Source organism: Protopterus annectens, chromosome 4.part0, assembly GCF_019279795.1.
Source record: "Protopterus annectens isolate FY-2018-M chromosome 4.part0, PAN1.0, whole genome shotgun sequence".
In the NCBI taxonomy this organism is placed as follows: Eukaryota; Metazoa; Chordata; order Ceratodontiformes; family Protopteridae; genus Protopterus; species Protopterus annectens.
The window spans coordinates 1,102,635,044-1,102,648,946 of record NC_056733.1 but is presented as its reverse complement, the minus strand read 5'-3'; the positions used below and the strand labels follow the sequence as shown (position 1 = coordinate 1,102,648,946).

The 13,903-nt window shown below is 42.1% G+C and overlaps 1 protein-coding gene across 1 annotated transcript in view; it reads left to right on the top strand.

The window, feature by feature from the left end:
- The window catches only part of DIAPH1 (diaphanous related formin 1), a 2,838,381-nt gene that overhangs the window by 1,737,235 nt on the left and 1,087,243 nt on the right, over positions 1 to 13,903 (top strand). The window contains exon 16 of the mRNA XM_044069079.1: positions 3,223 to 3,337. Within this exon, the coding sequence (XP_043925014.1) occupies positions 3,223 to 3,337 (115 nt within the window). The remainder of the gene's footprint in view (positions 1 to 3,222; positions 3,338 to 13,903) is intronic.

The window sequence follows — 13,903 nt, the reverse complement described above, 5'->3', positions numbered from 1 at the left end:
ACTATCTTCATCACGGAAACTTGCAAAAAGGACTTTGTGTGGTGGCTTCTCTCCCTAAAGGTGACTCTGGGCAGACCCTTTCTAGACCCCCATCCAGTAGCCACAGTGACCACGGATGCCTCTCAGATAGGGTGGGGGTGGGGCATTATCTGGGACAGACTGTCAAAGGAATGTGGAAACCCCACGAGTACCATTTGCACATCAGTGTTCTAGAGATGAGAGCGGTGCTTCTGGCGTTGCAAGCACTTTAAGACTGTCTACCTACCGGGACCATTGCAGACAGACAATATGTCCGTGGTATGGTACATCAACCAGCAGGGCGGGACCAGATCTTACCCCTTGTGTCAGGAGGCACTTCGAGTATGGCAATGGGCGATGTTTTCCCAACGTTTTCTGATTGCAGTGCACATTCCTGGGAAATCCAGTGTTATACCGGACAGGCTCAGCAGGGCTATCCTCATGCCTCACGAGTGGTCCCTGAAGCAAGAAGTTGCTGACTTGATTTTTTGCAAATGGGGCCAGCCATGCTGCGATCTTTTTGCTACTCCGCTCCACAACAAATGCAGGAGTTACTTCGCCCTAGTCCCCCCTCCAGGACAGTCACCCAGGGATGCACTTGTTCACGATTGGCCTCCGGGACTACTCTATACCTTTCCACCTTTCCCCTCTAATTCCAAAGGTACTTCAGAAAGCAAAGTCGCTGGGTTGCAAACTAACCCTCATTGCTCCTTACTGGCCTCATCAGATATGGTTTCAGTTTTTTTGCCGTCCTCTTCAAGTGGAGCCTTGGATACTAGACCCAGTTCCAGACCTCCTGATGCATCAGTCGGGCGGGCTCCATCCTTCCCTTCAAACTCTCAAGCTGACTGCTTGGTTTCTCCACTTCCAGTCTTAGCCAGGCTCCCCAACATGTCACCAGCTGTACAACATGTCCTAGTGTCCTCTCACAAGCCCACTACCAGGAGGATTTACACTAGCAAATGGAAGAGATTCTCTTATTGGGCAAAGAGTAATGATATTGATCCCTTCACTGCTCCTGTTACAAGATTCTGGATTTTCTGGCTGAAACCTTCAAAAAAGGGGCAGCTGCAGCTACTGTTGGGGTCCAACTAGCTGCCATCTCCAATTTTCATGTAGGAGACTTGGGTTCTAACATCATGTCCCATAAGTTGTGCAGAACCTTCTTATGAGTTGCAACTCTTTTACGGCCCCTGGTAAGAGACCCTCCCCCCCAGGACCTAAACTTGGTTTTAGCTTCTCTGGTTCTTCCACTTTTTGAACCAGCAGCGTCTTGCCCCTGAAATTTCCATCTTGGAAAACCCTTTTCTTGGTTGCTATCACCTCACCTAGACGGGTTTCTGAATTACATGCTTTGTCTGTCCGCCCGCCGTATCACATTTTTCACAAAGATAGTCTCTCTCTTAGAACCAGTCCTTCCTTCTTGCCAAAGGTATGTTCAGAGTATAATTGAAATCAGTCCATTAAGCTTCCTGTATTCTTCCCCAATTACTGCAACAAGGCAGAGTATAGACTGCACCAATTGGATGTTCATAGACAATTACGTTTTTATTTACACAGGACCAAAGACCTTAGAAAATCATAACAATTGTTTGTATCCTTTGCTGACAATAAACAAGGTTCTCCACTTTCGAAAGTGACCTGACCTTATCAAAATGGCTGTCAAACACTATCCGTTATTCTTATGATTTGCGTAAAAAGGTGCTTCTAGGGAAGGCCAGAGGACATTCAACCAGGGCCTTAACCACCTCTGTTGCCTTCCAAGCAAAATTGCCTTTAGATTCAATCTGTGCAGCAGCAACATGGGGAAATCCTCATACCTTTATCACTCATTACAAAGTGGATGTGGTCTCCCGGAATAGGGCATCCTTTGGTTTCACGGTCCTGAAGAGTTTGTTCCAGTGAGCCACCCAAGAACCAGGTGCTGGGGACGCGGTCCCAACCAGCAAGAGTGAAGGCGAGATAGGACAACATAACATAAAGATGTTATGTACCTACCGTAACGTTCCATGTTTGTTGTCCTTCTTGCCCCCCCCCTCCTTCCCACTTCCTGGAGGATCGAGAGGAGTTCCTTTATTGGTTACACTGGCTAAGTTTCCTGCTGACAAACAAGATCTGGGTAGCTATCGCTAGGCATGTTGGGATAGGGGTTAGCCTTGAGCCAGTAAAAGCTCTCGAGCTATAGTAAATCAGCTGCATTGGAGCCTAGGATCGGCTCCGAACCCAACCAGCAGGAAGGTAAGACGAGATGAAGGACAACAGACATGGAACGTTGTGGTAGGTACATAACTTCTTTATTTTTCAAGTTGGGTTACTGTAGCAGTACATTTGCCCACCTACTCTCCCCATCATGGCAACACGTTTCCAGTCTCCTACTACCACAGGGGCGACTCTCAGTTTGATGGTAGACACAGGTTCAGCTCTTCTGTACATGAGACATGTCTTTTTTGGGGTTTACTAGCAAAAAAAGAACAGATGATGTCAGGGGTCATTCCTATATGTGAGTACTACTGCAACATTGACCCTAATTGCACATCTACTGTTACAGTGAGTTCTCACAAAACTTTACTTAGTTTTTGTAGAAACGAGAACGGAAAGGATGTTCAGTGCTGTAATATGAGAACAGTTTGTTGGGTGAAGAAGCCTTGGCTGAAAAACAAAGTCCCACCAGAATGGTGATGATCACGTCAGTTTATGTGGGTTAGAACTCTCATTATTATCTGTGGAAGCCAGCAACCTTGATAGAAAGTACTGCACATTGTAGGAATTTATTTATTTTGCTACAACACTGCATTGTCCATTGCTGTGGGAGTACGTGGCCCTTCAAAAATGGAACTTAAGTTTTGTTACTTTCAGTGGAATAAAAGTAAGTGGTGCTTGTGATACAGCAGGACATGTTTATCCACTTTAGTAGTACTGCAGTGATTTCCATTTGTCAGTCTTAATCCAGTGACATACATTTCACCTCCAGTAACATTTTCATCTTCAGCATACACTGACAGTGCATGCTTTATGTAAATGTCTTCTGATGCCGTTCAGATTCTGCTTTAATGTCTGCTGAACCTGTTAGTGTTTGAAATTTAATTTGAGCTACTGAGAATAATATACTTCAGCTTATTGCCAATGCTTAAGCACCAGTTAAGAGGAGCAATACTATTTGCATTTTTCTTAATCACAACATTTTAATCTGAACCCTGTCTTTAGATCAGCGCGGAGGAACTGAAAGCAAAAAGTTTCTGGACCAAAGTTAAAGAGGAAAAATATGAATCCCCGGAGCTGTTTGCCAAGCTTACAGTCACCTTTGCAGCACAAGCAAAGGGTAAGTATTTGGGGGGAGCTACATAGTAGGATAATTGTGATAGCCTGTGCTTTTTGAAAAGGTTGTAATTGCTGTCTTAGCATAAACTTAGGAGTACCCTGTAAAGAAGTAGCCGCATGTTTGCAGAAGTTAGAAGCCCGATCTTTTCACTTATGACCCCTGCTGGGAACCTCAAAGCCAAAAGGTAACGTTTTGCACATGACAGGTTAATTGTTGGCACAGAAATCCAGACTGCAGCGGTGTAAAATTCTTTGTGTCAGTCCTTGTCATTTAACACCTAGTAGCTGTGGAATACAACACCTGTATCACACTGCAAACATTTGTTCATTTCTGAGCATTTTCTGAAAAATCTGTCTCATTTTTATTTTATTGCCCTGTGTTTTTATTTAGCTATTACTGGCGCATGATCTGAAATAGTTATTGGGTGGGTGTCTTAAGACCTTCAGTTAAATGCACATATTCCTGTGAAATGTAAATTCTGTCTAGCCTTGCCCAGTTTTTTTTATATCTTGGGGAATAATATGTAAATTCGCTACAAACTCCTGTTACCGAATTCAGATCTTCTGTGCCAGATATTTTCATAAATTTCTACAAAAATGTACCCTCCTTATATTTTCCCTTCTGTGTACTGCAGACACATTTTTACTGCTGCACATCAAATTCCAGTCCCCACTTTTAAGTAGTATTCCTTGCTGAAAACTGATTATTTCTCTCAGAATTTTCTTAAGCTCCAGTATAGCAGTTTTAGGTGGAATATAAATACATGCCAGTGTAATCCTCCTCCCTTGCCAGTAGCCCCTTAGCACTACAAATCTGCCATTATCTTTTTTATTTTCTTCTATCACTATTGAAGCTTCTCTTGCAATTAATATAAGTACTCCTCTTTTCCTTTGTCCCAGGTATTCTGTTGAGTAACCATCCTGAAAACCTTTCTTTATCAAATTGACATGTTCAGTTCTAAGTGTGTCTCCTGTAACATAGCTGTTTGCACTCTACATGTTTTAATATGGTTCACTACACTTTCTTGTTTGTATTTATCTGTGAGGCTATTTACATTTAAAGATATTAAAGAAAGCATCATTGTATTAAGTTATTATTCACACCTTTCGTGTGTAACACATTTTTTGTTAAATGTCTAGTTCCAGCTTTTGTGTTACATGCATACATTGTTTTGCAGGTTGACCTTTTATACAGTTAGTTTTTGTCATATACATTTGAGCCTATGTCACATCTTATAAAACTTTTTGTTTTATTGAAAGCCCTCAAAAAAAAAAAAAAAAAAACACCCCCAGTACCCACCTAAAACCTATTAATAACTTAATACTAACACACAAAACACACAGTGTGACAGCCACACTCAGACTTGAGTTAACCTAAACGAAAGGCCATCCATGCTAAGACACATGGTGTAGCCTGTGCTTCTACTAAGTGTTGATTGCTTTTGTCCTATCTCTATAGCTCTCCCATCTTTTTTTAATTTTTCCAAGTCTTTTGGGTTTTTAATACCATGACTGGAATAGACCCCATTCCCAAATCAAAGTATGATTAATGTTCATGAAATTGATATTGTTTCACTCTCTGATGTCAGCCAAAAGTGCTCTTCGCAGCATCCTCAATGTTCCCAGTAATGACTCCTTCTGTATTTCGTACAGGGTTACATATATTGGTAACATATCTGAATATGATTGTAGATTATTTTTTATAAGACCCATTGCTCCTACTATTAGAACTGTCTGGGTATTTTTCTTCCACATTACTCTCATTTCTGCCTGCATATTCTGATATTTTATGACTTTGTGTCTGTGCACGCAGGACACTGTAGTCACTGGGTGTGGCAATTTCAATGATCAATGCTACTTTTGTCTTCTTTTCTTGAACCACTATATCCGGTTTTCTAGCATCTATCTTTTGAACTGTTGGTAATGGATGATCCCATGTGATGTAGACTTCATCATTTTCTATGATGCTTTGTGGCTCATGCTTCCAGTGTTTTTTAGCCACTTCAATACCATAATGCTTGCGCAATCTCCAGTGCAACAATCTTGCCACATTATGATGCCTTTCAGTATACAGTCCTTCAGCCATTATTATGTCACAACCAGCAACAAGGTGTGAGACTTTCCAATTCGGTTTTACAAAACCTATATTTGTCTGTTTCTCCCATATGTCCAATGGACTTTGTAAACCAGCGTGTACGTAGCCCCCTATCTTGGGCCACCAATATTAACCTTTAATTTCTTGGTTTGAATTTGCCTGTTCTTATGCATTCCTGCATTCATTCTAGACCAACATGAGGTTCTTCCAGATGTTTTCTAAACTTGCAACTATATTTATGCTTTTTCCACCTTTCTTGCCTTCTCATTTGATCCTTCACCTTATATTCTTTCTTTTGTTTTGTGGCACCTTCAGTTGCTGCCTGAGTTTTATCTACTTCTGGTTTGATTTCCATTCCTGCTTGATGCCGATATGCTTCTGCTAGATTAAGCATAGAAGGCAACTTAGATTTATTCTCCTCATGTTTCAAAATTGCAGTATGTTTGGATCTTGTGAGTTTATCAGATACGTATGGAGTCCCACGATTGCAGATCTATACATTTAATCATTTTCAAGGAGGCCCATCCCTCCTTCGGAATGGGGAATATATAATCTTGGTATAGACTGATTTTTATAGTTCATTTGGTGAGCATGAAGCATCCTTCTTGTTTTAATATCCAATACATTTTGGGGCCAATCAATCACTCCAAAACTGTAAGTTAAGACAGGAAGAGCAAATTGTTTTATAGCTTGGATTTTGTTTGTAGATGTCAGTGCTGTTTTCAGGATTAATTCAAGTCTTCTAAAGTATTACTTACTAAGTTTTATTCGCATTTGTTCATGTTTTATTGTTGATCCTTCATCAGTTCCCAAATATTTATGCACTCCCTCTTGCTCAAATTCTTTAATATCACATTCTTATCCCAAACTGATGTTTTCCTGGTGCTGCAGTTTTTCTGCTTTAAAGCTTGCTTTTGCACATTTATCAAGACCAGACAATATTCTTATGTCATCTGAAAAAGTTTTGACAACCTGCAACTGTGCTTTCAGTTCCTCATCTGATGAGCTGTACAGTTTTAAACCATTGACGAAGAGTAGATGAGAAGTCTTTACACTTTGTTTTCTAGGATCCAAGTTATAGCCATGGCCTAAGCTGTTAAGTAAACCGCTTAATGTGTTAAGGGCAAGGCAGAATAGCAGTGGTGAATGAGAGTCACCCTGGAATACCCCCCTTTGAATTTTTATCCTTGGGATAATAATTTGTCCTTTCTCGTGGCTTAATTGAAAAGTGGTCTGCCACTGTTTTGTGGTTACTGTAATGTAGTTGATTAGTGTAGGTTGCATCTTATACATGTTTAAGCACTCTTTTATCCATGAATGTGGGATACTACCCCAGCTGGGAGAATCCCTGAATGTTTTCAGAGAAAATTAACTACCTTGAGAAAAGCCCCTGAATGCTTTCAGAGAACATAATCTCCTAACCAGTTTCTCTTTTTTTTTTTTTTCCTTCAGCCAATCACTGTCGCCAGACTGTAACCAGTTTCTCTCTATCAAATTGTTTCCATGGAGACATGAGAACCAGACAGCCAGTTTCTTTTTATCATACTGTTTCCATGGTAACTGAAGACAAGCTGCAGAATTGCTACTAAGCATACATGCATTTGCTAGAGAAAAAAATCCTCATAATCAATATTCTTTTTTATTTGCTGTCTCAAAACTAATCTGTCTAAGGTCCTTAATACAGTAATTTCCCCATGCACAAATGAAAAAAAGCATGCCTTTTTAACCTGGACCCTTTTTTTTGCATTGCTTTTCCTATATTTCTCAAAACTGTACAAGAATAAAGAGAGAAGTGGGGAGAAAAAGAACAGCAGCACCTTTTTACAGTACCCATTACACTTGCAAATAGCATGCATGCAAAGAAAACCATACACTGCAAATACAGTACTATTAAGAAAAGAAAATCTTTTCTTTACTTGCACTTAACTTTTTTTCCTCTCTTCCCCTCCCTGAAGCATTTTTCCGAATATTAATGACATGAAGTAGGGCATATACTTTTGAGTCCCCACAAATTCAGGAAATTTTGAAAAAGTCTAATGTTACCAGATTTTCTTGTTTTGTCATATTTCACAAACATAATTACTGCATTGTAATCCCACATTGAGTCACTGTTTTTATTACTGCTCTTCTCCATTGCCCAAATTGTTTATCTGCTTTATTTTCAATGTACTGTCGGAAGTTTCTAGTCAACTCTTGTGCTCCCTTCCTTCTCCAACATTTTCCATTGAAATACTGGAAAAGGTTTCACAGGTAGTCTTTCTGTGGTCCTTCTTACCAGAAGAACAAGAAACAGAATATCCCCCTGTCTCACTGCTGGCTTACTTTTTGTTGGGCAAACTTTTGTATTTCCTCCTAAGCATGCACTTCATCAAAAAATAATTTTGTCCCTCCAGGAATGAATATGTTAGACAGCTGAATACAGCAGTTTTTGAATCTCTCATCTCCGTCTCAACATTCCCTGAATAGTTTATGAATTTAATCCTCTTCTGCCTGGAGTACAGTGAGTAGTCATTCACAACCAACACTCTGCTGTCTCCCACTTTTAGATGTTCATGTTTCACTGTTGCAGTCATTACATTTGGGTTATCTGCTTACAGGTAGCCCTCAGTCGGCCTGATTAACAAAGTCTTGGGTCCTGCATCGGTTGCTGTCCCTTCTTCCATGACGTCAGGTTGTCAGGGGTGTAAACCATGCAGCCGACGCCATTACACCAGTCTTTCTTGCCGTGCGGTGCCCGAAGCAGAAGCAGTTCGCAAGTGCCAGTCAGCCGACTCCAGAAATTTTTGTTTTCCAGTTTCAGAACCGAAGTCTTCAACTAAAGCTAAGTACCCCATTGGGGAAACTTTTTCTTGCTCCTTACCGATGTCAGTAAAAGTTAATAATTGCATTACTTGTGGAAAGCAAATACCTCATAAAGATTTTAATTTGTACTGTATTCCTTGCCTAGGCCCTGACCACGACGTACCTTGTTCTCGGTTTTGTGCTTTATTTAATCAGCGCACTCTCCATCATCGGTATATTTTCGTCTCTAAATATTTTGGTTCTCGGTTTAATTATTCAGAAATGTCGTCGGTTAGCTATCCGACTACCGGGATTCTGACAAAATGCAAAGATAAAGACAGAGACAGGCCGCCAAGGTCCAAAAATGCTGACGATGCTTCTCCTAAGCCAGTTGGCAGTTCGCCGGTACTCAGTGAGGCGCTTTCACAGCCCCTGATACCCGCTACTTCTGATTCGCAAGCCTCTACTGAGACCCATTTGGAGTCCGGTATGCCGTGAGATGCTTCAACTGGGGAACCCGCGGATGTCTCTACTTTGGATGGGTCTGGAGCCGATGTGCAGGCTCCGGCTCCTGAGTGTGTATTCAGGCCTACGGATTGCATATTAAACCGATGCCTCCTTCTTCACTTGGGCCTAAATCTCGAACCATGCCTAAAAAACTGATGCCCAGGCCACATGCTCAGGCCTCCATGCCTAAAAAGCAAATAAGAATGGCTGAAGATCTAATAACTCTAATCAGGAGTAGCCAACCCCCCCCCCCTTTCTAAGAGGCCTAGGACCGAAGTTGTTTATGAATCTTCTGACCAGGATTCCGTTTTTTTCTGATTCTTCTGATGATCTGGATTTGCCCTTATCTACTTATGAGGATTTTGATGCAGAGGACTCCATTCCCTCTGCCTCACCTCCAGAGGATTTTTCTTTTGGGGAAACCTTACATACTCTAAGGGAGCATTTCCACTGGGAAAGCCAGGATTTTTCTGATTCAAAAAAGAGGCTTGGGGATTTCTTACTCCTACATCAGCATAGGCCTTTAGCTATTCCTCCTGTACTAGACATTGTTGATGATGCTTTTTCGGAATCTAGTTTGGCCCCTGATTCCTTGCCTCCTGCTCTCAGAAAACCTGACCGATACTAAAGGGTCCCTGAATCTCACAAGTTCCTTTTTAAAACTCCTATTGCGGATGTAGAGACTATTTCACAGGGGCCCAAGGGCATTAAGGATTCTACGGCTAAAAATCCTACCCCTTTTGATAGTGACTCCACGGTGCTGGATAGATGGGGTAAGAAGGTTTACACTTTTGCAACCTTGGCCATTAGGGCTTTAAACTGCCAGTTTCATATGTTAAAGTATCAGCAACATGTTACTGGATTGCTTAAACAGAAAATTATGTTGATTCCTGACTGTGTGGAAAATAAAGAATTACAGGATTTAATGCATTCTGCTGAACAAGTTGGAAAACGTACTTTGCAATGTGGTTTTGATTCACTAGAGGCCTCTTGCAGGGCTGCTGTTACTGGGTCTGTGCTCAGAAGGCATGCTTGACTAAAGGAGCAATCTTTGCCTGATCATGTTAAAGCTAAATTAATAATGCTCCCTTAAATCAGGACTGCCTGTTTGGCAACAAGGCTGAGGAAGTTCTTAAAAAGATGGAAGATAAAGCTAAATCTATGCAAACTGTTAAATATTTCTTGCAAGTTCAGCCTCCTAGATTTAGTAGGCACTGGCCCTCTAAGAATTGGTCCTTTCCAGTCCCTTCCAGGTCTTCTCAGGACAAACCCAGACACAGCAAAAACCCCAGGTTTCAGTCCCAGAGGACACACAGGACTAAGCAGTGGGGGGGCCTCCACTTCCAAATCTGGGAGTAATAAGACTCCACCCTATGGTAAACTGTCTCAGTGACTTCTTTTTAAAATTTCCAAGCACTTATCAACTGACTGAGAACTGGGAACTCGTTACCCAGGACAAATGGGTTTTAAATATAGTGTCCCAGGGATACAGATTTCACTTCCACACATTGCCAACACCAAATGGGTGGCCGGAGCTACCCCCAAATCAGTGGGCAGAGGCCCAAAAAACAAGTACTTTCTCTTTTAAGCATGGGGGCTATTCAACTGGTACTAGAAGAGGAAAAGGGACAAGGTTTCTACTCAAGACTTTTCCTGGTACCCAGAAAAGAGGATTCACGGCGTCCTATCCTGGACCTGTCTACTCTAAACACCTTTTTGGAGATTCCAAAATTCAAGATGCTGACTCTTCACCAATTACTTCCTATGCTAGGCAAAGATGCCTGGTTGGCAATACTAGATGTAAAAGAGGCATACCTGCACATCCCAATCAGGGAATCTTGCAGAAGATACCTACACTTCAAAGCAGGCTACATGCACTGTCAGTTCTCTGCATTGCCCTTTGGCTTATCTACTGCGCCCTGAGTATTCACAAAGTGCCTAGCTCCAGTTATTGCATTTTGCAGGCAAAGAAATAGTCAAATATACCCATACCTGGGCAATAATTTAGGCAGAAAGCCAGGACATACTTTTGAATCATTTGGCCTTTGTACAAAGGGTTCTAACTTGTATGGGGTACACCATAAACGAAAATAAATCACACCTGGTACCCTGTCAGCAAATAATATTTCTGGGAGCAACCTTGAATACAACTTCCCAGATGGCTTACCCTCACGCCAGAGAAACAAATTAATTTGACAACCTACTTCAAACAAGTGGCCACAAAAACCCTGTTATCTGCAAGGCAAATACTGCAAGCCTTGGGGTTCATGGCCTCCTGCATTCTTCTAATTCCATATGCAAGACTGCATATGAGGAAACTATAGTGGTATGTAAAAAGCCTATGGTGTCAACATTCTCAGGATCTAGACGCAATGATTCCTATCATACCTTGCCTACACCTAGAATTCCTTTGGTGGGCAGAAGCATGCCACCAAAACAGGGGACTACCTTTCACACAACCCCCTGCTGCCCAAACTCTAACAACAGACGCATCAGACTATGCATGGGGGCTCACCTGGCAGGGAAGTGCATTCAGGGCAAATGGAACCCAAGTCAAATGCACCTGCATATCAATCAAAAAGAAATGTTAGCTGTACAGAATGCTCCGACAGCCTTCACGGACCACATTCTTTCAGGGCAACTTGCGGTAAAGACAGACAACACCACTGTTATGTGGTGCATAAACAAGCAGGGGGGTACACATTCTTACCCTTCTGCAGACTAGCTATGGCATTGTGGAACATAGCCTTGAGCTACCAAGTGCGCCTATAAGCTCAATTCCTGCCAGGAAAATTAAATACACTGGCAGGCGGACTAAGCAGAAACCTCATGGACCCACACGAGTGGAAACTGGAACCAAGGATTTTCAACATGTTGACAAGCAAATGGGGGAGCCCAAATACAGACCTGTTTGCTTCTCCTCAAACTACCAATTGGACAAATTTTGCACAAGGACTCCCCACAAACAAGCCTGGAAAGTGGATGCTCTGTCCTTCAGCTGGAAAAACCTATTAGTCTATGCCTTCCCCCCCTCTGCCTCTGCTCTTCAAAGTACTACTAAAAATCAAACAGGACAGACCAAGGATGATTTTGATTGCTCCAGACTGGCCAGACCAACACTGGTACCCCATCCTGCGCAGTGTGTCACAGTTATCCCCATGGCACCTGCCTCAGGCTTCCTTCCCTGTTGTCTCAGCAGGAGAACCAGATTCTGCACCCTAAACTTCTAGCACTGAACCTTACAGCCTGGCTAGTTACATAATCTCTCCTTTACCATCCCTCAGTAAACCTGTGATGGATGTTATTTTAGAGGCAAGGAGGCCTAGTACTAGAAAATCTTATGCTGAAAAATGGCCTGGAACCAATCTCAAGGGATGAGCACAGCAGTGCCCTGTCTTTTTCCTCCATTAAAATCCATGCCTCAGCCATTTCATCTCATTATAACACAGAACCTCCCCTCTTCTCTCATCCACTGCTCAAGCAGTTCCTCAGAGGGGCCAAAAATTTGAGACCACCCAGGAGAGCTCCAACCCCAGCCTGGGACCTTAACTTTGCTTTGGGGAAACTCACTGTACCTCCTTTTGAGCCAGCTGCTACTGCAGACTTAAAATTTCTTTCTTGGAAAACAGCTTTCCTTTTAGCAATCACTTCAGTTAGAAGGGTATCTGAATTACAGGCCCTTATGGCAGTGGAGCCTTTCATCATCTTTCATGCAGACAGGATGTCCCTCAGAACCAATCCATCCTTCATGCCCAAAGTGGTATCCATTGTGGCTTTTAATAAGTCCATTCATTTGCTAACCTTCTTTCCCAATCCACAGAACAAAGGGGAACGGATACTGCATTCCTTAGATGTGCACAGACAACTTAGATTCTACTTGGACAGGACTAAACCTCAAAGGAAATCTGAACAACTGCTGGTGGCATTTGCTGCAGCGGCAGAGGGGGAAGGCTGTTTCAAAGCAAACCATTTCTAAATGGATAGGCCATTGCATTAATTTCTGCTGTAAGCACCATGGGAAAACCTATCTTCCAGGGGATCAGACCTCACTCCAGGGCTGCATCTACCTCTACAGCCTTTCTCAGAGGCATCCCTACCAGTGACATCCTAGAAGCTGCTTCCTGGAGTTCTGTACACACTTTCACCAAGTATTATCATTTGCCAATTTTCTCTAAATCCAGAGCTGGCTTTGCCACTGCAGTCTTGCGGGACCTTATAGCTGGTCCTAATGGATCTAAATTCCTCCTCCCAACCATAGCTTTGGGAATCTACCCAAATGTAATGACTGCAGTAGTGAAACACGAAGAACATAGTACAGTTGTGTACACTTGCCATAAATGTAGATGTTCGAGTGTATTCACTGTTGCAGTCCTGGTTACCCTCCCTCCAGCTTCCTAACTTTTTTTGGCTATATCTCTACTTTCCTTTACTAATGCTTACAAGCCTTTTTGGTGTGTTTGCTTTTTTGTTGGAGGTATATCATTGTACTTTTATATTTAATTTCTCCCCATTAGGGGGGCACCTGACATCTGGGGCAAGAAAAACTGATGTAATGGCATTGACTGCATGTTTTATACCCCTGACGACCTGACTTCATGGAAGAAGGGACAGCAACCGACGCAGGACCCAAGATTTTGTTAATCAGGCTGACTGAGTGCTACCTGCAAGCAGATAACCCAAATGTAATGACTGCAACAGCGAACTCTCGGACATCTACATTTATGGTAAGTGTACACAACTGTACTTTTTTTGTCTTTCTGCCACAGTTTTGTCAGAATCAACTCATTCTGCTGGTAGGATTGCATGTTTACTATTTTAGGTCTGGTTGCTTTAAGATAACTCGGTTTGGAGCATACACCCGGTGTGCCGTTTCAACTAACAACTCATGCTGTGGAATACCAGCCCAGATGTTCATCGTGCATACAGTTGCAGTCATAATTCCTTATTTGTGCTGTCATAAAATTAATGCAGTCTGATCCTTCTAGCTTTTCTGGTATTGCTAAAAATCTCAGGTTTTCCCCTATATGTTCTGCTCTCTAATTCTCTCATTTTGTGAAATTTCTGTTCTGAGCAGTCTCATATTCAGCCAGACTTTTCTTCATTTCGACCTCTATTTTTTGCAGCTTTTTCATCTCATTTGAATGTCTGTTTAAAGCTTATTCCATTTTTTCAGCCTTTTGTTTA